The 20,855-nt window shown below is 41.9% G+C and overlaps 1 protein-coding gene across 1 annotated transcript in view; it reads left to right on the top strand.

Moving 5' to 3' along the window:
• SLC6A2 (solute carrier family 6 member 2) overlaps positions 1-20,855 on the top strand; it is a 170,752-nt gene that overhangs the window by 113,248 nt on the left and 36,649 nt on the right. Inside the window, exons 5-7 of the mRNA XM_073581679.1 lie at positions 928-1,066; positions 3,490-3,624; positions 12,157-12,260. Of these exons, the coding sequence (XP_073437780.1) occupies positions 928-1,066; positions 3,490-3,624; positions 12,157-12,260 (378 nt within the window). The remainder of the gene's footprint in view (positions 1-927; positions 1,067-3,489; positions 3,625-12,156; positions 12,261-20,855) is intronic.

Here is a 20,855-nt window from a genome sequence, read left to right as displayed (position 1 = left end):
GCAGTGCTGTCCAGGTGCTGCCAAAGATGTTGTGATGAACCAGATGTAGAAGAAGCAAATTTATTTTAAAATAACGCGTTTTAGAGTTGGATCAACTCCTTTAGGTATAATGTCTTTTGATCCAACTCTGAAATGCTTTGTTTTTAAAATAAACCAGGTGGGAAGAAACAAACTTATTGTGACATCCTTGGAAGCTCCCGGACACCACCACCATTTCTTCTCTCCTACCTCAATCTTCCTGTCCACCCCCTGAGTGCAAGTGCAGCGGCTGGAGCAGCAGCCCTTCATTGTTTGGTCTCAAGCGCTTTGGAGTTGTGCTGCACACAACTCGCCCAGGTGAGCAGTTCACATTTCCCTTTTTTCTCTGCTTTTGCAATTTACAGGTTATTAAAATTTGTAGGTGTTGACGAGATATCTAAACTGTTTTTTATTTACATCTCATTGTCTAGGGTACCGACCATGTTGTACACACTGCAGTGAAGATGGGCCAGGATTAGGGCATAATGGCGCACTCCAGCAATCCTGGCCAGCATCAAAACAGTGCTTACAAGCTCAATAGAAAAGAGCTTGTAAGCACAGTGCGTATTCTGCTGTCTATCAACTGTGGTCGGTCTCCAAGGCATCGAACTGTAAACAGAAGAAATTGATTTAATATCTCAAGAACGGCTGAAAATATTATTAAGCGGTAATGGCTTGTAACTCTTCTCCGGAATGGTTTTTCTTTACTTCTGCTGGATCCAATATGATCCCAAACCTTAAAAAAGTTAAAAAAAATTTTTTTTACCATTTTTAAACATAATGTTGACTCTTCTTTAAAATTTTATAATTTAATAATATTACCTAGAAGAGTATATGGCATGTAATTTAATGTACAGAATATAAAAAATATTACAAATGGATGCATTTTTTTTATATCTGTTCCCATAGACGTGGGGTGCTGCATGTACATGAAAGTGCTGGATTACATGACATTGGACAACCACGGTGGCAGCTAACGATTTGCCTGGTTGCTGTTCTTATAGTACTGTTTTTCAGCCTCTGGAAAGGAGTGAAGACATCAGGCAAAGTATGTGAATGTGAATTGATTCTTAGAGGGTGGATAGTAGAAAAATATGGCCATGGGGGCATCTGACTTTTAACCCTTTTTGGGGGAATAATGGCTATGGATCATTTTAATGTAGGCAGTGGGATCCTTGTTGATGCATATGACAAACTTGACACTGCAATCCTAGTGTGAAAGCAGAGCCCTAGTGTAAAAAAAATATATACACTGCTCAAAAAAATAAAGGGAACACTTAAAAAAAAAATAATATATATATATATATATATATATATATATATAACTCCAAGTCAATCAAACTTCTGTGAAATCAAACTGTCCACTTAGGAAGCAACACTGACTGACAATCAATTTCACATGCTGTTGTGCAAATGGAATAGACAACAGATGGAAATTAATGGCAATTATCAAGACACCCTCAATAAAGGAGTGGTTCTGCAGGTGGGGACCACAGACCACACCTCAGTACCGATGCTTTCTGGCTGATGTTTTGGCCACTTTTGAATGTTGGTTGTGCTTTCACACTTGTGGTAGCATGAGACGGACTCTACAACCCACACAAGTGGCTCAGGTAGTGCAGCTCATCCAGGATGGCACATCAATGTGAACTGTGGCAAGAAGGTTTGCTGTGTCTGTCAGCGTAGTGTCGAGAGGCTGGAGGCACTACCAGGAGACAGGCTAGTACACCAGGAGAAGTGGAGGGGGCCATAGGAGGGCAACAACCCAGCAGCAGGACCGCTACCTCAGCCTTTGTGCAAGGAGGAACAGGAGGAGCACTGCCAGAGCCCTGCAAAATTACCTCCAGCATGCCAAAAATGTGCATGTGTCTGCACAAACTGTTAGAAACTGACTCCATGAGGATGGTCTGAGGGCCCAACATCCACAGATGGGGGTTGTGCTCACAGCCCAACACCGTGCAGGACGCTTGGAATTTGCCACAGAACACCAGGATTGGCAAATTCGCCACTGGCGCCCTGTGCTCTTCACAGATGAAAGCAGGTTCACACTGAGCACATGAGTCTGGAGATGCCATGAAGAGCGATCTGCTGCCTGCAACATCCTTCAGCATGACCGGTTTAGCAGTGAGTCAGTAATGGTGTGCACAGCCGACATTCAAAAGTGACCAAAACATCAGCCAGAAAGCATTGGTACTGAGATGTGGTCTGTGGCCCCCACTTGCAGAACCACTCCTTCATTGAGGGTGTCTTGATAATTGCCAATAATTTCCATCTGTTGTCTATTTCATTTGCACAACAGCATGTGAAATTGATTGTCAATCAGTGTTGCTTCCTAAGTGGACAGTTTGATTTCACAGAAGTTTGATTTACTTGTCGTTATATTCTGTTGTTTAAGTGTTCCCTTTATTTTTTTGAGCAGTGTGTATATATATATATATATATATATATATATATATAACCTGTTGGGAAAAGCAGTCCTCCATTTTTAAAGCAGTTGTTCCCTTAAAAAAAAATTTGTAAGAAGGATTTTGCTATGTAATCTGAGAGCAGCATGATATAGGGGCAAAGAGCATGATTCCAGGGATCTGTCACTTACTGGGCTGGGTGCTTCTGATTTTAATAATCTCCTGCTGATAAAGCATTGATTTTATCACTACAGGACTAGGTGTCTAATGTCTTCTAGTCCAGCCACTCCCCTAGCAGTGATTAGATGCTTTCTCTCAACATACAGGGTACACAGAAAAGCAGCCAATCAGTGGTGTGGGTGGGGTTATATACAGCTCCACATTCGGCGCTCTGCTAGATCTGCAGCAGAGAAAATTGATTCTGTCAAAATAACAGCAAGCAGACCAGAAAGTGACATCACTGGAATCAGGGTTTCAGCCTTCACATCATGCTGCTCTCAGTTGACATATGAAAAACCTGCTGACAGATTCTGTTTAGTGTTAGAACTGGCATAAAGTTTAAAATATTTAGCATTACCGCTAACAAAAAAAATCTGTCATTTCATAATGGGCATTCAGATGATCCATGACACATTTGAGTGGTTGTCCTGATTGAATCTTTAAAGGGAATGAGTAGGATCTATCCTGCTAGAAGAAAAAAAATCTGTATGGACACACAGGTCCTAAAAAGTTGAATAAAATGATACTTTGATATCTGCCATCCAATGTTTTGTTCCCAAGAAATCCATGCTTTTCTTAATATGTAAATGAGCTGTTAAGATCTATGGGAGGGACATAGATCACTGTTTTTGATGCAGTAGTTCTGCTTAATCAGCTTTATGCCAGCACTGTATGTGTTGGAACTCCTCCATTCATAGATTTATCAGAAAAAATAATACAGGAATGACACATTGTCTCACAATAAAGCAAAGAAAACCAGTATATCTTATATAGTGGTCAATTAAAGTATGCTAATTTTTGTTAACTTTAACTTTTTTATTGAACTTCTTCATGTATTTCTCTTTAGGTAGTATGGATAACGGCAACACTCCCATATGTGGTGCTATTTGTACTCCTTATACGTGGTATAACACTGCCTGGGTCTTCCAAAGGCATAAGTTCATACCTTCATATAGACTTCAAAAGACTAAAGGAATCTACGGTGAGTGTCTACCTAAGCTACAGTTGTGCTCAAAAGTTTACATACCCCGGCAAAATTTTTGCTTTCTTGGCCTTTTTCAGAGAATATGAATGATAACACCAAAACTTTTTCTCCACTCATGGTTAGTGGTTGGGTGAAGCCATTTATTGTCAAACTACTGTGTTTTCTCTTTTTAAATCATGATGACAACCCAAAACATCCAAATGACCTTGATCAAAAGTTCACATACCCTGGTGATTTTGGCCTGATAACATGCACAGAAGTTGACACAAATGGGTTTGAATAGCTACTAAAGGTAACATGTTCACCTGTGACCTGGTTGCTTGTAATCAGTGTGTGTGCATAAAAGCTGAGTGAGTTTCTGAGATCCAGACAGACTCTTGCATCTTTCATCCAGCCACTGACGCTTTTGGATTGTGAGTCATGGGGAAAGCAAAAGAATTGTCAACGGATCTAAGGGAAAAGGTAGTTGAACTGCATAAAACAGGAAAGGGATACAAAACGATATCCAAGGAATTGATAATGCCAGTCAGCAGCGTTCAAACTGTGATTAACAAATGGAAAATTAGGGGCTCTGTAAAAACAAAACCACGGTCAGGTAGACCAACAAAAATGTCATCCACAACTGCCAGGAAAAGTGTTTGGGATGCAAAGAAAAACCCACAAATAACATTAGCTGAAATACTGGACTCTCTGAAAACTAGTGGTGTGGCTGTTTCAAGATGCACAATAAGGAGGCACTTGAAGAAAAATGGACTGCAAGGTAATTTGGAGTTATGAGACCAAAAATGAATTGGGTAAATGTTGAAGGAAAAATTAATGCAGCACGTTATCAGCAAATACTGAAGGCAAATTTGCATTCATCATCCCTGAAGCTGCGTATGAGACGTACTTGGACATGTCAACGATCCAAAACTCAAGGCCAAGTCGACCTGTCATTGGCTACAGCAGAACAAAGTGAAGGTTCTGGAGTGGCCATCTCAGTCTCCTGACCTCAATATCATTGAGCCACTCTGGGGAAATCTCAAGCGTGAAGTTCATGATAGATAGCCCAGGAATTTACAGGAACTGGAGGCTTTTTTGCCAAGAAGAGTGGGTAGCTTTACCATCTGAGAAAATAAAGAACCTCATCCACAACTACCATAAAAGACTTCAAGCTGTCATTGATGTTAGAGGGGGCAATACACGGTATTAAGAAATGGAGTATGTGAACTTTTGATCAGGGTCATTTGGATGTTTTGGGTTGTCATTATGATTTAAAAAAAGAAAACACAGTAGTTTGACAATAAATGGCTTCACCCAACCACTAACCATGAGTGGAGAAAAAGTTTTGGTGTTATCATTCATAGTCTCTGGGGAAAAAAAGGCCAAGACATCCAAAATTCTGCTGGGGTATGTAAACTTTTGAGCCCAACTGTATTTCAGTGCTGCCGTATTTATAATTTGGGGTAATCTCTCATTTAGACACAGTTGTAATTAATCGTTTCTGTAGTCAAAATATTGTAATGAGAAAACATTTCTCTACTGCATGGGTAAGGGGAGCTTAAACTTTTTTTTGTCTAAAGACACAAAAAATATAAAGCAGCTATGAAAATAATTCTCAATGGAAATCTCCAAGCTTCTGGCTACATCTTCAATGCAGATGTTTGCATCTTCATGGCAACAGACAACAAACAAACCCTGTGTAGTCGGATACTGCAGTCCCTCTGTTCTATTGATTTTATTTTTTTTCTATATCATACATACAAGTAAGCTTTGCATACTTAGAGTGAAGGAAATAATTATTTGATCCCTTGCTGATTTTGTAAGTTTGCCCACTGACAAAGACATAAACAATTCTATAATTATAAGGGTAGGTTAATTTTAACATTGAGAGATAGAATATCAAAAATAAAATCCAGAAAATCACATTGTATAAATTATATACATAAATTTGTAATTTACAGTGAGAAATAAGTATTTGATCCCTCTGACACACAAGACTTAATACTTGGTGGCAAAACTCTTGTTGGCAAGCACAGCAGTCAGACTTTTTTGTAGTTGATGATGAGGTTTGTGCACATGTCAGGAGGAATTTTGGTCCACTCCTCTTTGCAGACCATCTCTCAATTATTAAAATTTTGAGGCTGTCGTTTGGCAACTCGGCGCTTCAGCTTCCTCCATAAGTTTTCAATGGGATTAAGGTCTGGAGACTGGCTAGGCCACTAAATGACTTTAATGTGCTTCATTTTGAGCTACTCATTTGTTGCCTTGGCTGTATGTTTTGGGTCATTGTTTTGCTGGAAGACCAAACCATGACCCATTTTTGATGTCCTGGCGGAGATAAGGAGGTTGTCACTCAGTATTTTACGGTACATGGCTCCATCCATTCTCCCATTGATGCTGTGGAGTAGTCCTGTGCACTTAGCAGAGAAACACCCCCATAACATAATATTTCCACCTCCATGCTTGACAGTGGGGATGGTGCTCTTTGTGTCATATGCAGCATTTCTCTTCCTCCAAACATGGCGAGTTGAGTTAATACCAAAGACCTAAATTTTTGTTTCATCTAACCATAGCACCTTCTCCCAATCACTCACAGAATCATTTAGGTGTTCATTGACAAACTTCATACAGGCTTGCACATGTGCCTTCTTGAGCAGGGCGACCTTGCGGGCACTGCAGGATTTTAAACCTTTACGGCGTAATGTGTTACCAATGGTTTTCTTGGTAACTGTGGTCCCAGCTGCCTGGAGATCATAAACAAGTTCCCCCGTGTAGTTTTAGGCTGATCTCTCACCTTCCTCATGATCAAGGATAGCCCACGATGTGAGATTTTGCATGGTGCTCCAGATTGATGTCGATTGACAGTCATTTTGTATTTCTTCCATTTTCTTGCTATTGCACCAACAGTTGTCTCCTTCACACCCAGCATCTTACTTATGGTTTGGTAGCCCATTCCAGCTTTGTGCAGGTCTATGATCTCATCGCTGACATCCTTAAAAACCTCTTTGGTCTTGCCCATGTTGTAGAGGTTAGAGTCTGACTGATTAATTGAGTCTGTGGACAGGAGTTTTTTTTATAAAGGTGACTATGTACACAGCTCTCTATAATGCAGGTAACGAGTTGATTAGGAGCGTCTAACTGGTCTGTAGGAGCCAGAACTCTTAATGGTTGAAAGGGGATCAAATACTTATTTCTCACTGCAAAATACAAATAAATTTGAATAATTTATACAGTGTGGTTTTCTGGATTTTATTTTTGATATTCTATCTCTCAATGTTAAAAATTAACCTGCCCTTAAAATTATAGATCGTTCATGTTTTTGTCAGTGGGCAAACTTAGAAAATCAGCAAGGGATCAAATCATAATTTCTTCACTGTATGTAGATAAAGTGCTTTAATAAAGTATTCATACCCCATGAACTTTTCCTCATTTTTGTTATATTACACCCACAATCTTAATTGTATTTTATGTGATATACCAGCACAAAGTGTAGGTTTTCTAATTATTTAAAAAATATAAATCTGAAAATTGTGATGTTCTTTTGTATTCAGCCCTACGAGTCTTTGTAGGATCACCTTTTGCTGCAATTACTGCTGCATGTCTTTTGGGGTCTGTCTCTAGCAGCTTTACCCATTGTTTTTTGCAAACTAGCTCCTTCTATGTTTAGATGATTGAACAGTGCTCCATGAGATGTTCAGAGCTTGGGCTATTTTTTACAACCTAACCCTGCTTCACTCTTCTCCACAACTTTATCCCTGACCTGTCTGGTGTGTTCCTTGGTTTTCATGATGCTGTTTAATTTCTAATGTTCTTACACAAACCTCTGAGGCCTTCACAGAACAGCTGTCATTATACTGAGAAGAAATTACACACAGGTGGACTCAATTTGCTAATTATGTGACTTCTGTAGGCAATTGGTCATTCAGTATTTTAAAGGTATCAGAATACAGGGGGACCTAATACAAATACTGTAAACACCACAATTTTTAGATTTATTTTTTTTAAATAATTGGAAAACCTTATGTTATTTTCTTTCACTTCACAGACACTTGCTACTTTTGTGTTGGTATATTACATAAAATCGCAATAAAATACATTTAAGTTTGTGGATGTAATGTGGAAAAGTTCACTGGGTATGAATAACTTTAAAGCACTGTACTTGTGTAATTGTATTTCATGGGAAAATAATTTAGAGCATATTTTCTTAAAATTTTGCCATCTCTATTGTTATTCCCTCAGGAAATTAATAAATTATTGCCAATGTCAACAAAATGCTTCTCGCAGCACACTTCGATAACTTCGATGCTTATTGAAGACGTAGGCATTCCATCAGTAGACCTACAAATCTAATCTTCATTTTGGTGCAAAACAGTCATTACAACCACCAACGTAATCCCTACTGTGGAAGTACTGTAGATATCCAATGTTCTTGTCTTTTAATAATCAATTCACCACTTCCTCATACTCATGGCCAACTACTTCCTCTAAACCAGGGGTGGGGATCGTCCAGCCCACGGTCCGTATATGCCTGTGATATCATCTGGTGCTGTCCGCAGCCACTTTGCCCGTTTTTTGGCCGCAGACCCTTCAATTCAGAGGTGTGTGCCGATGGTCGCTATGTGTGCCGCCCCCATCGCTCGTTCAACTTATAGGCATCACAGATGCCAATACAGTTGAAAGCAGTGATGGAGAAGAGAGCGTCAGAGGCTCCCTCTCCCATCACGCCCCCTCTGCTTGTGACTCAGCAGGCGTGTGATGACATCACTTCATCGTGCGCCACGATGTACCAGCAGTGGAGTGGAGCTGATGAGACCGGAGCAGAGCCTGGAGCAGTGAGGGGAACAAGGAGGAGAGGCGAGTATTGTGTGTGTATGCATTATTGTGTGTGTGTGGGGGCTGCTCTTTACTGTGTATTGGGGGAGCTGCGCCTGCACTGTACTGTACTGTGTGTTGGGGGAGCTGCACTATACTGTGAATTGGGGAACGGTGCCTGCACTATACTCTTTGTGTGCGGGGGTAGCTGCACTATACTGTGTGTGTGTGGGGGGAGCTGCATTATACTCCTGGCCCTGGAGAATCCCAACAGTGCACAGTGTGCATTCTGTGAGGATTCAGAAGTTTGGAGTCACATAAAGTGAATGCAGACTTGAACTCCAAGCCTGGATAGCCCCTTTTAAGTGACATTAATCAGGTATGTCTGAAAAGAGGCGTGTGCCTCTATGGGTCCATCACAAATCTTACTCCAGGAAGCAATTGAAGTAAGATTTCTGATGTTGTCTGGCCTTGGGGTTCAAATTTGTGATTGCTCTATTTGACTGCAGACTTGTGAAACCTCAGAAAGTGCATAGAACGCACTCAGTATTCTCTGATGCCGGTGCTGGAGCTAGCAGGCGCATGATCACAAGTATTTGATTAAATAATAATTAGTGATGAGCGAGGGTGCTTGGATAAGGTGTTAGCTAAGCAAGCTCGAGTGCTAATAGTATTTGAGCATGCTGAAGATACTCTATGTTCCACTCGCTGAAGTTGCATGTTTCACGGCTGGTCAACAGGTGCAACACATGCAGGGATTCCCTGTTTGTTAGACAATTCCTGCATGTGTTGCAGCTGTCAAACAGCCATGAGACATGCAGCCACGATGACTTTAACATAGTGTTCGAGCACGCCAAAGACACTCTATTAGCACTCGAGCATGCTCGGATAACACCACACTAGCTCATCACTAATAATAATAATAATTTTTATTTATATAGCGCCAACCTATTTAGCAGCACTTTACAATTAAGTAGGGACATGTACAGAAAATAAAAACAACATAACATAACACATTTCAACAGTTACAGGAGTGTGGGTCCTGTTCGCAATCTATAAGATTTGCATACTTGCAGTCATGTGATGACTAGACGTAGTTTATATAGGGGTGCAGTGATCATATTGACACTACGGGTGGGTCACAGAATTTTATACCATTGAGCAGTGAAGAAAATATCATTACATTTTTACCACCAAAATTTAGTTTTAGCCCCAGATTTTACATTTTCACACAAGTGGATAAAAATGGCATCAAAATTTGTCACCTAATTTCTACTGAATGTGGCAATAGCCCATATGTGGCTATAGGGAGAGACTCGGGAGGGATGGAGGGCTATTTGCCTCCTGGAGCGTAGATTTCCTAGAAGAGTTCGCAGACTGAATATACAGAGCCCCTAATTGCTAGAAGAGCAGAATGCCACCTCAAATGACCCCATTCTGGAACCTATACCCCTTGGGGAATTTATCTACAGGTGTACTTTCTGCAAAATACCCATGGAGTTAAAATTGTCACAAGCGGCAATGAATGTTGCCGAGTGAAAATGGCAAACTGCCGTTGTAGTGACCAGTACGCTGTAGTGACCAGTACGTTGCAGTCACCAGTATGTTATGCCCGCCTGTGCTTCTGGAGGCATGCACCTGTAAGTTAGACGGGCTCTCATCACTTCAGAAATGCCAAACGTGGACGCAATATGTGGTTTAGGTACACTGTGGGGCTCAGGAAGGAGGGGGCATTTGGATTTGGGAGCGGAGAATTTGCTGAATTTCTTTTGGCTGGTAAGGAGCCATTTTGCTTTTCCAGAGCCTTTGGGCTACCAATAACGTGGAAGTCTCCTATATTTCTGTTAACATATGACAGATCTGAGTGGGGACTTGCTTTTTTTATGGATTGAGTTGAAACTTTTATTGTGAACATTTTACACAACGTTTAGGATCACATTGATCCCACGCTCTACACTGAGCACTAACTTTGGGGTTTCCATCTAAATCTCCAAGTGATAAGACAGATGAAACCCCCGAGGGATCCATTCACTATAATGAAGCAGTAGAGTTACTCTGGATTCCGTGTGGCCTCTGTTCAGCGTTGTCCTTCTTTTCAGAAGTGCACAAAACTGTGGCCAATGACACTTTTGTGCAATCCTAAAAGATGGACACCGCCAGATCACAGGTCAGACGGCATCCACAGTGCCTCTATCTGCCTCATTATAGGGAATCGTCTGCCGGGGGTTCTGTCTGAATCACGTATTTCAGAGATTTACATGGAAACCCGGTGTAAGCACTCAGTGCAGAGCGAAGAATAAATGTGCACCGAACCTTATTGCAATCTTTGGGAGGCAGAATGAAAAAATCAACAGCAGGTGAAGAATTGGTGTTATTTATTTTTTTACGCCGTTCCTCGTGCGGTATAAGTGATTAGGCGACTTTATTCTTCGGCTTGGTGCGATTACAAGATGACGTTTTCAGCGGTACCACGTTTATTTATATCCATCCTTTTGATCATGTTTTCGTGCACTTTTTGTTCAGCAGTTTAATGATAAAGCATTGGTTTTTGCCTTGCTTTTTATTTATTTATTTACTTTTTTATGGTGATATTTAGTGGGACAGTTTTATAGGTCGAGTCGTTGCGGACGCGGCGATACCAAATGTGTAATTTTATCGTTTGTATTTTTTTCATACAAATTTATTTATAGATACAATATATTTTGATTTTTTTTTTTTTTTTTTTTATTTAAAAAAAATATTTTTACAATTAAATATATATATATATTTTTAACTTTTTTACTTTGTCCCACTATTTTGACTATATCATTTTTTGCAGGCTGATTGCTTGTACAGCATGGGGATGTCACCCTGCTCGTTTGCTCAACCCTAATCTTAACATATATATAAGCATTGAAGATATTGGAGTGCACTGATGTCTGAAGTTGGAGCTTTTGGAGAGAGCTTATACAAAGCATGTGTTCAGTGTCCACTACAATTAAGGAGTCTTGGAGGAATTTTATTGGAATGGGATGTTTTCCTACATAGTGTGACACAACCAATGATGATTGGATGTGTAGGGACAATTTGCTCATACATTTCCAGAAGAAATAGCAAAGGAGAGTAGTATTAAAAAAGATACTCCGGAATTTTATTTTCTCTGGAATTAAAACATTGATTAAAGGGGTTGTCCACTACTCAGAGATCCCTCTCTCAATTACTCTATTCCCCAAGTGAAATAAAAACAGTCTATATTCACCTCCGGGGCCTTTCCAACAATGTTGACTCCAGCCAGGTCTCCCAGGGCTCGCATGACATTATGTCAAGAGTCCTTCAGCCAATCAGCGACCACAAATAGTCCACGTCTCCCTTCCTTCCTTCCCAGGAAATTAACATCTTGAAGTGAAAACTGCTGCTCGCTCACAGCCTCCAGACGTCAGTTTCATCTGAAGGGCGTGAAGTGGACCTTTAGCGGCAACTGATTGACAGCAGGACTCATTGGACATAATGTTACGAGAGCCCCGGGAGAGAAACTCAGGACTGACCTCCCAGGACTGACATCCCTGGAACAGCACTGGCACTGGAGGGGAATACAGGCTGTTTTTATTTTACATTTCTGAATATTATAATAGAGGAAGGTCTGTCTGGGTGGTGGACAACCTATTTAAACAGACATGTCAGAAGTACATGGCTCTTCATTAAAATTATGTGATTCTGCTTGTGAGTAGGTTACATTTTCTTTCTATTCTTTTTTAGGTATGGATAGATGCTGCCACACAAATATTTTACTCACTTGGCGCAGGATTTGGAGTTCTCATTGCATTTGCCAGTTATAACAAATTTGATAACAACTGTTACAGGTAGGTTACAATTTCACAATTTCCTTCCTTTACAATTTAAACTAAAGAAGATCTGTCACAAGATGTCATAATATCGACTGCATACATTATTAGATATATAACCCAAGAAAAAAAGCAAAAGAAGCATATTCCCTGTATAAATATGTAACTGAGAAATAACAATAAATAACATAATACTCATTTAACAGCTAAAATGATTAACTGCCAGCCCACCATGAGAAGGAGTACACAAATCGGGACGGTTCTATCCTGTCTTTAGTATTAAAACTTCACCTTGTGGCAGCCGACCTCAATAAAGATTAGGGCAGACCAGGACAGGGGCCGACTGTTCACACCTGCCCAGGAGAAGCTATATAGGTGAAATGCCTGCCAAAATGCTTGCTTGAACAAGGTATAAGAAACTACGGCACAACCAAAAAAAATGAGCCGGAGAATAAGTTGGTATACATACAATGCATAAGAGCACATTCCCACTGTGGCCATTTCCCAGACAACCCCCCCCCAAAAAAAATGAACATATACCTTATTGCAAGTAAATAAGGAGTAATAGTACATCTAACTGATTAGATGCATATCTGATGAAGGTGGTATAATTATTCTGAAAATCTATGTCAGGATGGCTGTATAGTTCTTTCTGAAAATTCAAATCCAATCTACGCCCACCTAGTCTGATTGTCAGCTCCTAAGTGTCCTTCCTCCCTGCTAAATCTTCACTCACCTAGCTTAATTAACTGCTCCTCAGTGTCCCTCTTCCCTGCTAAATCTACACTCACCTAGCCTAATTAACCGCTTCTCAGTGTCCCTCCTCCCTGCTAAATCTTCTCACTTAGCCTAATTAACCGCTTCTCAGTGTCCCTCCTCCCTGCTAAATCTTCTCACCTAGTCTAATTAACTGCTCCTCAGTGTCTCTCCTCCCTGCTAAATCTTCTCACTTAGCCTAAATAACTGCTCCTCAGTGTCCCTCTTCCCTGCTAAATCTTCACTTACCTAGCCTAATTAACCGCTTCTCAGTGTCCCTCCTCCCTGCTAAATCTTCTCACTTAGCCTAATTAACCGCTTCTCAGTGTCCCTCCTCCCTGCTAAATCTTCTCACTTAGTCTAATTAACTGCTCCTCAGTGTCCCTCCTCCCTGCTAAATCTTCTCACTTAGCCTAATTAACCGCTTCTCAGTGTCCCTCCTCCCTGCTAAATCTTCTCACTTAGTCTAATTAACTGCTCCTCAGTGTCCCTCCTCCCTGCTAAATCTTCTCACTTAGCCTAATCAACCGCTTCTCAGTGTCCCTCCTCCCTGCTAAATCTTCTCACTTAGTCTAATTAACTGCTCCTCAGTGTCTCTCCTCCCTGCTAAATCTTCTCACTTAGCCTAATTAACTGCTTCTCAGTGTCCCTCCTCCCTGCTAAATCTTCTCACCTAGTCTAATTAACCGCTTCTCAGTGTCTCTCCTCCCTGCTAAATCTTCTCACTTAGCCTAATTAACCGCTCTTCAGTGTCCCTCCTCCCTGCTAAATTTTCTCTCACCTAGCCTAATTAACTGCTCTTCAGTGTCCCTCTTCCCTGTTAAAGCTTCTCTCACCTAGCCTAATTAACCGCTCCCCAGTGTCCCCCCTCCCTGCTAAATCTTCTTGCCTAACCTGAGGAACAAATCCTCAATGTCCCTCCTTCCTGCCGCTGCTGAGATCGTACCCTGGGCAGTGCAAGCAGCAGCTGTCATTCAGGCTACATGGATGAAGACTGAATACAATCGTACTTTCTTGCTGTTTAGATGAACTTTCTATTAGAGTTATACAGGCAATCTCACCTACATTTTCATAGTAAGTATACCCTGCTCATCAGGGCTTAGAGATCTATATACTAAGGTACGTAGTTTGTATTGTAAAATCTGGTGACCGATCCATTTTAAAGAAAGCTAATTTCCAATTACCCTGGTAAGGAATTCTGCTTTAGTAGAGTGGGATTGCACAATGTTATCTGTAATCTGAAGTACAAAGCTGCAAAAAAGAGCATCTCTTAAGCCTCCGTCACACATAGCGATCTCGCTGCTGAATCACAAGTTTTGTGACACAACAGCGATCTCACCAGCGAGATCGCTGTGTATGACACTGACCAGCGACCAGCCCCCCTGCTGGTTATCGCTGATCGTCCTGGAATGGCCAGGACATTTTTTTTGATCGCTGGTCTCCCGCTGGCCAGCACGCATTGCTGCGTTGACAGGCGGTAGACCAGCGATCAGCGCGCTGGTAACTAAGGTAAACACAGGGTTTCTAAGCGGCGCGCAGCGCTTAGAAACCCGATGTGTACCTTAGTTACCAGCGCGCTGGTGCAGGGAGCTGATAACCAAGGTACACATCGGGTTTCTAAGTGCCGCGCGCCGCTTAGAAACCCGATGTGAACCTTGGTTACCAGCTCCCTGCACCAGCGAGCTGGTAACTAAGGTGTACAGTGGGTAACTAAGCGACGTGCGTCGCTTGCTGATCGCTGGTGAAGCTGCCTGTTTGGCAGCTCACAAGCGATCATGTAGCGACACACCAGCGATCCTGACAAGGTAATATCGTCGGGATCGCTGGTGCATCGCTGTGTGTGACGGGGCCCTTACTCTGGAGTTACCAGAGTATCCATTCATTAGATGGAGAGATCACTGATTTCAATAGGAACTGCGTAATACTTTATTTCTCCAGTGGTGGAACTGCAGGGGAAATACACATGTGCATGGAGAATCCTCCAACGTTCTCCAGTTGATGGAAGCTGAGGTTCCTCACAGCGAAACCTTTTTCAATATTATTAGAGGAAGCTGTAGACCAGTGTTCCCCAACTCCAGTCCTCGAGAGCCACCAACCGAGTCATGATTCCAGGATTTCCTTAGTATGGACCGGGTGATGTAATTATTGCCTGTGTAGGTGATGGAATTATCACCTGGGCAATACTAAGGAAATCCTGAAAACATGACCTGTTGGTGGCTCTTGAGGACTGGAGTTGGGAAACACTGCTTTAAACTAATGATGCACACAAATTTTGGTAAATTAAATTGGCAAAATTAGACTGATGGCATTGGCCACACTTTATGCAGTTACGCATTGAGTTTCAAAAGGAAAGCTATGCATAAAATGGGATCATAAAAAGGCTGGTCTTGTTTGGACATTTATGGCTTATTGAAAGCATAACCCCTAACTGTCTGATAAATATGTGACCCATCTACGCTACATAAAAGCATTTTCTATTATGCCATGTGGTGTATTAATATGTTGGCTGCTGTGGACTCCACAAGGATAGGCAATAACTAATAGACCATGGGGGTCCAACTGCTAAGACCTGCACTCATCCAATGTATTTGAGCATATGCATGGCAGTACCATTCAATCCCTACAAGAAAGGCGGAGATAGTGGTGTACATTCCTATAGAGATTGAGTTGGGGCTTAGCGGTTGGATCCCAACTGATCCAGTAGTTATCACTAGAGATGAGCGACTTTGCCTTTTTTAGGGTTGAGTCGGGTTATGAAACCCGACTTTCTCAAAAGTCGAGTCGAACGAAATCGGCCGACTATAGGGAAAAGTCGTGAAACACGAAACCCAATGCAAGTCAATGGGGAGAAAAGTCGGCAGTGAGTGGAGGACTGTAAACACACCTGGCATGAATTTTAACCCTAGAGGCGGCAAAATCTCTCTCTTCTCTCTTTCTTCTCTCTCTCCCTCTCCCTCTCCCTCTCACTCCCACTCCAGCTACGCTCCGCTTCTCTCATTGGCTGAAAAGTCACATGCAAGCATTCGGCGAAACCTGACTTTGGCGCTTGGGTCGACGACCGCATGGCCAACTTCACACTGTGGTCAGGTTTCATTTCATGAAACCCGACTTTGGCGAAAGTCGGCGACTTTTGAATCTGACCGACCTGTTTCGCTCAATTCTAGTTATCACCTATTCTGATGATTGGTAATAACTTGTTAAAAACTTTTTACTGAAGTTTGAAATAGTTAATTTATAAAGTCATGGTTATGTGAGACCATCATAGAATGGAAGCAAGAAGAGATCTGTCAGCAAAATCAGAATAATTTGCTTTTAATGGGGTTTTCCACTTCAATGCTGTTGATGATGATCTACTCACTGGATAGGTCATCAAAGCTGGGGGTCTGACACCTCCACCTCCATAGGTAGGCAACGTATCTCGCTGAGCAGCACTGTTTATTGATGGCTCCTGGCTGCCACAGCTCTGCTCTTAGAAAATACTAAATCTCTGAAAACATGCTGAACAACGAACAAGACGTCGCCCAGTAGGATAGCAACCAGTGTTAGCGAGACGTACCTGAAAAGGTTTATTGCCTTTTTCATCACTGCATAGACAGATATTCCAAATTCAATCATTCCCATCTTGACTATAAATTGGAAATATTCCATTAATCCAGCATATAACGTGAAGTTTCCCACCGAAAGCGACCCCTTATACAGTAAGAACATTTTTTATAGTGGTCCACAAAGTAGGTTTTAGTCAACGCAAAAAAATCATGGTAACATGTCCATATTTTCTCAGCATCATGGATCAAAATCGCCCAGATACAAGTTGATGGATCCACGAAAATCACCTATAGCACACAGGTGGCACAGTCTACAATCCATGTGCTCGCCGTGATTAACATTGCAATGAATAGTAGAAGCTTAGCAATTTATTTTATTCTTATGTGAAAAACACCGATGGCCAAAACGGACAACTGACCAAACACTGATGAACCTTGGATCCAAAACACTGGTGACACTAGAATCAGATTTTTACTTATGTTAACAAACCTGGACTTCTGAATGAGACGTTTGCAGAATGTGTGTCATAGATTTTTTTATGGATCCCACACAAACCTATTAAAACCCATGGGGCTGCTTGTTAGGCGTCGGGTTCCTGCCACTGAACAGCAGGAATCCAGAGCCTTGCACCCAGCGGTCTCCCATTCTTCTTCGGCCGCAGTGGAGCCTGCTCAGCAGATTCATCAGTCCCGGCGCTCTGCCCAGGCCAACTCCGTGGGTTTGCTTGCTGCTGCCACCTCTATGAGCTATGACAATGCATGCTGCTCAGCAGCGAGATTCTCCAGGGACTAAGTCCTCATGTCGGGCCACTGAGCATGCCCGTGGAGTGATCTGCCATTGGAGATCGAGGGTCACGTGCTCAGGTCCTGCTCGTGTTCGGATTGGCCTATCCGAGAAGCCAGGACGGTCCCGGACGCCCGTGGCTATAAAAGGTTCGCATGGCCGCTCACCCATGCGCTAGTATAGACTGTATTTACAGACTATGTGGAGTGAGTGATGTATGCACGTATGAATGTCTCTGGTGAATGACTCATTAAGAAACCCCTACCCTTGGTACGCATGTGTTGTGCAGCCTAGCCTGCTAGCGCCTAGGCTTAGGCATAGGTAGGTCTGAGGTTGAGTCAGGGATCTGGCCTCACCAGGGACTCGGCACGCCTCAGTGCACGTACTCCATAGCCAGCGTCTATAGCGGCGCTCGCGGCAGCGACGCCACGTGTTCAGTGGGTCTAGAAGGACTCTATCCCCGTGTCCTTGGGGTAGAGTTCTGTGGCCGTACACTGTGCGCTCTTTTGGCCGAGCTCTGTGAGTTAACAGGCTCCGGCATCTACTTTCAGCGGTGGTGCGGCTCTGTGCAGTAACAGAGTTCGCCCTGTTCACATTGGGTGACGTAACCCACGTGTGACTGGTTTCACACCACTTAATTCTTCCGCCATTACGTAGCAGCAGTGTACCATCTCTGCACGATGGACCCCGGGCTGCGAACGCACCTACTATTATTTTATAATTTGGTTCGTTCCGCCAGCCCTAACACTGCTCACATGTCTGTTTTTACATGGACCGTGTTTCTGATGTAGGAATGTCAGGTAGGCTAGGAATAAATCCAAGCACATAAGGTTCTGATTAGGTGCACCTGGATAGCTATGACCAGATCCAAGCCATGTGTTCACTGGTCAGTCAGCTGGGGGAAATTGACCAGAGTGGATTCATGTTGGAGCTGGAAAGAGACAAGTCAGAATACCTCTGAGAGGAGACTGCACAGCCTGTGTGCACCATACTGCAAGTATCAGTGGTTACTATGGACAATAGCCATTTTGTTTGACCAAACTGGGACTAGCTCAGCCGTATTTGAGTCACCAGTGAATGTGAGCCTAAAGTTGGACCTGAATTGCTGTCTGGGTGAAATCCTATTATTGCTTTGTCTTTTCCTGGAAAATAAGTGTGATTTTTGTTATAAGGTGTGTGCTGGAAAAAGGCTGTTTTCATTTAGAGGTTTATGAAGTTCAATAAACCTCACACTGCTTTAACACAAGAATTCGTTTCCTGCATGAACTCTAGTGGCCACCTGAGAGCGTGAATCCCTACACCGTGCAAAACTCAAGGAGGCATGTCTGTTTTCTCTGGCAGCACGGATGACAAGGCCAATACAAGTCTATGGGTCTGTGAAAAAAAATGTAAAGCACATTGGATACCATTCCTGTACCATCCAAGTGCTGTCCTTGTTTAACATTCAGAAGTATAGGAGAAGCATCCTTCCTTACGAATCAAAAGCTGATGACATTGGTACGGTTTTTTCATGTACATGTTTTATACGGACTTGTGAATTAGGCCTTAGGGAGTATTCTGTCTCAGCAAATACGTTGGGCTACATTCACACTTATGTTTTGTTTTTTCGCTTGCCTGTTCTAATTTTAGGGAGGGAGCAACAAACAAAATGTCAAAAACGGATCCGTTACATAACTGATGCAAATGGAAACAGAAGGACCCCATTGTTGTTATGGGGTACATTTCGGTTATTTTATGTCTGGTTTTAGGGAAAAAAAAAAAGTTTTGCTTATTCTACTGAAGGCTTTGATACTGAAGGAACACCAAACACAAAAAATGTAGAAATATATCCCATCACCTTTCCTCTTAATCTCTTCCTATTTTTGATCCTCTTATTTGTTACATTAGAATAAAATCTGAGAAATACATAAAGCTAAAGAAATTAAAAACCTCAAAGAAAATTCTGTGTGTCTCAGGAACTCGACCATGTCCACTTTCTACTCCTCACGGTCCTGTGTCTGGCTGTAGACAACTGGCTGCAGCAGAATCTTCCAGCCCCTTCTCTATCTGCAGTAGGACACCGATAGATCAGACCCATCCTCGACAACCTTGTCTTTGGAGAAGGCTTCAGCCAGTCAAAGATATAACTGATCAGCCAGAGATTAATCCTTATTGTTGGCAGAATTTCCACAAGATTGACTTGCTAGGAACAAGTAGAAAATACTAGGGATTAATAAGCAGTGAGGACCATTAATGTTCATATAAATTCAAGTATTAACTTTTGAGATTTGTCTCCGTATTTATATGTGTGAAAACAACAAAGATCTGGAAAATCACACAAACGGGCAACTTCTGGTGGCTAGGAGATCTGGTTTCATACACAGAAATCTTCTGTAGATCGAATGTACTTGAAGTTGAAGTTCAATCGGACTGTAAAATTCTAATATGCAAAAGTGTGTCCACTTAATTTCTCATCTAGTACTTGTTTCCATGGATTCTCTCCTTGCATTTGAGCCTCCTGGGGGTATCCTGTTGCCTTTTAGTCTTTGGTCTGTTTTGGATACTTCAAATTCCATCTAGGAATTAGAAAAATGGACTCAACATTTTTAATACACGTTGAAAACCATTAAATCGGTTGTTCAAAGCGCAGTGTCTAATTAGTCTGGAAGCTCAAAGGTTTCGAGCTATCCCTGGACAATGTCTTCATAATTTAAGAACACACTGTATATCCCTTCTCAAGCTCTAAGTCAAAAGCTTGGCTAAGTCTTAGAAGAGGGCAGAAGAATTAGATGTTAATGACTTTGTCATGCTCGGAACATAGGTTTTATTGTAAAATTCCTGATTCGTCGTTCCCGAGTGGCTCTGAAATGCTTGCTGAAGCAAGACTTTTGTAGATCTGTTGCTCAATTTCTGTAAGTTTCGGGAGAGATTTGCACATTACACTTTAGTTTTAGGTGAAATGTTATCCTATCGATCATTGTGTTAATAGTAAAGGGAATAATTTATGGAAGGTGTAAATGAACACCTCTAGGGGAATTTTCTGTACCTAAAAGAAGACTTCATTTTCCTGAAATCCTGTAGTGGTACCAAAGTGAACCATTAGTACTTACCCAAGCCAGCTCTTGAGTTGTGTGCCACTACTCCTCTCTCTAAGGGTGATGTATTTTTGACCGTATTTGTGGTCCGAGAGCTATCCGGCAAAATATCGCGTAGCACTTGGACCAATGTTATGGAATGAGGCAACACATGTACAACTTTTTCCCTTGGTTCTAGTGGTCCAAGGAGAAAAGTCGCTGCATACATGATTTACCTCGGAGAATCAGATGGCACTTGGTCATTCAAATCTGAGTCCGGGAAAAAAAAAAGATCATCCGAGTGTGGTTCCATTTTTCATGTTCTGACTGCATAGAGAGGGTGGAGATTTTTTTTTTCTCTCTACTTCCAAGAAAATAGGATCCCACTCTGATCAGAGTTTGATTAGCGTAATCGGACAGATTTTATCGGATGGAGTGAAAACTGTTGTGTGAACCCAGTCTAACATGGAGCATA

This window comes from Dendrobates tinctorius, unplaced genomic scaffold (genome assembly GCF_039654945.1).
Source record: "Dendrobates tinctorius isolate UK_male_01 unplaced genomic scaffold, ASM3965494v1 ptg000009l, whole genome shotgun sequence".
In the NCBI taxonomy this organism is placed as follows: domain Eukaryota; kingdom Metazoa; phylum Chordata; class Amphibia; order Anura; family Dendrobatidae; genus Dendrobates; species Dendrobates tinctorius.
The sequence above is the reverse complement of the archived record's forward strand: the minus strand, read 5'-3'. Positions and strand labels throughout refer to the sequence as shown.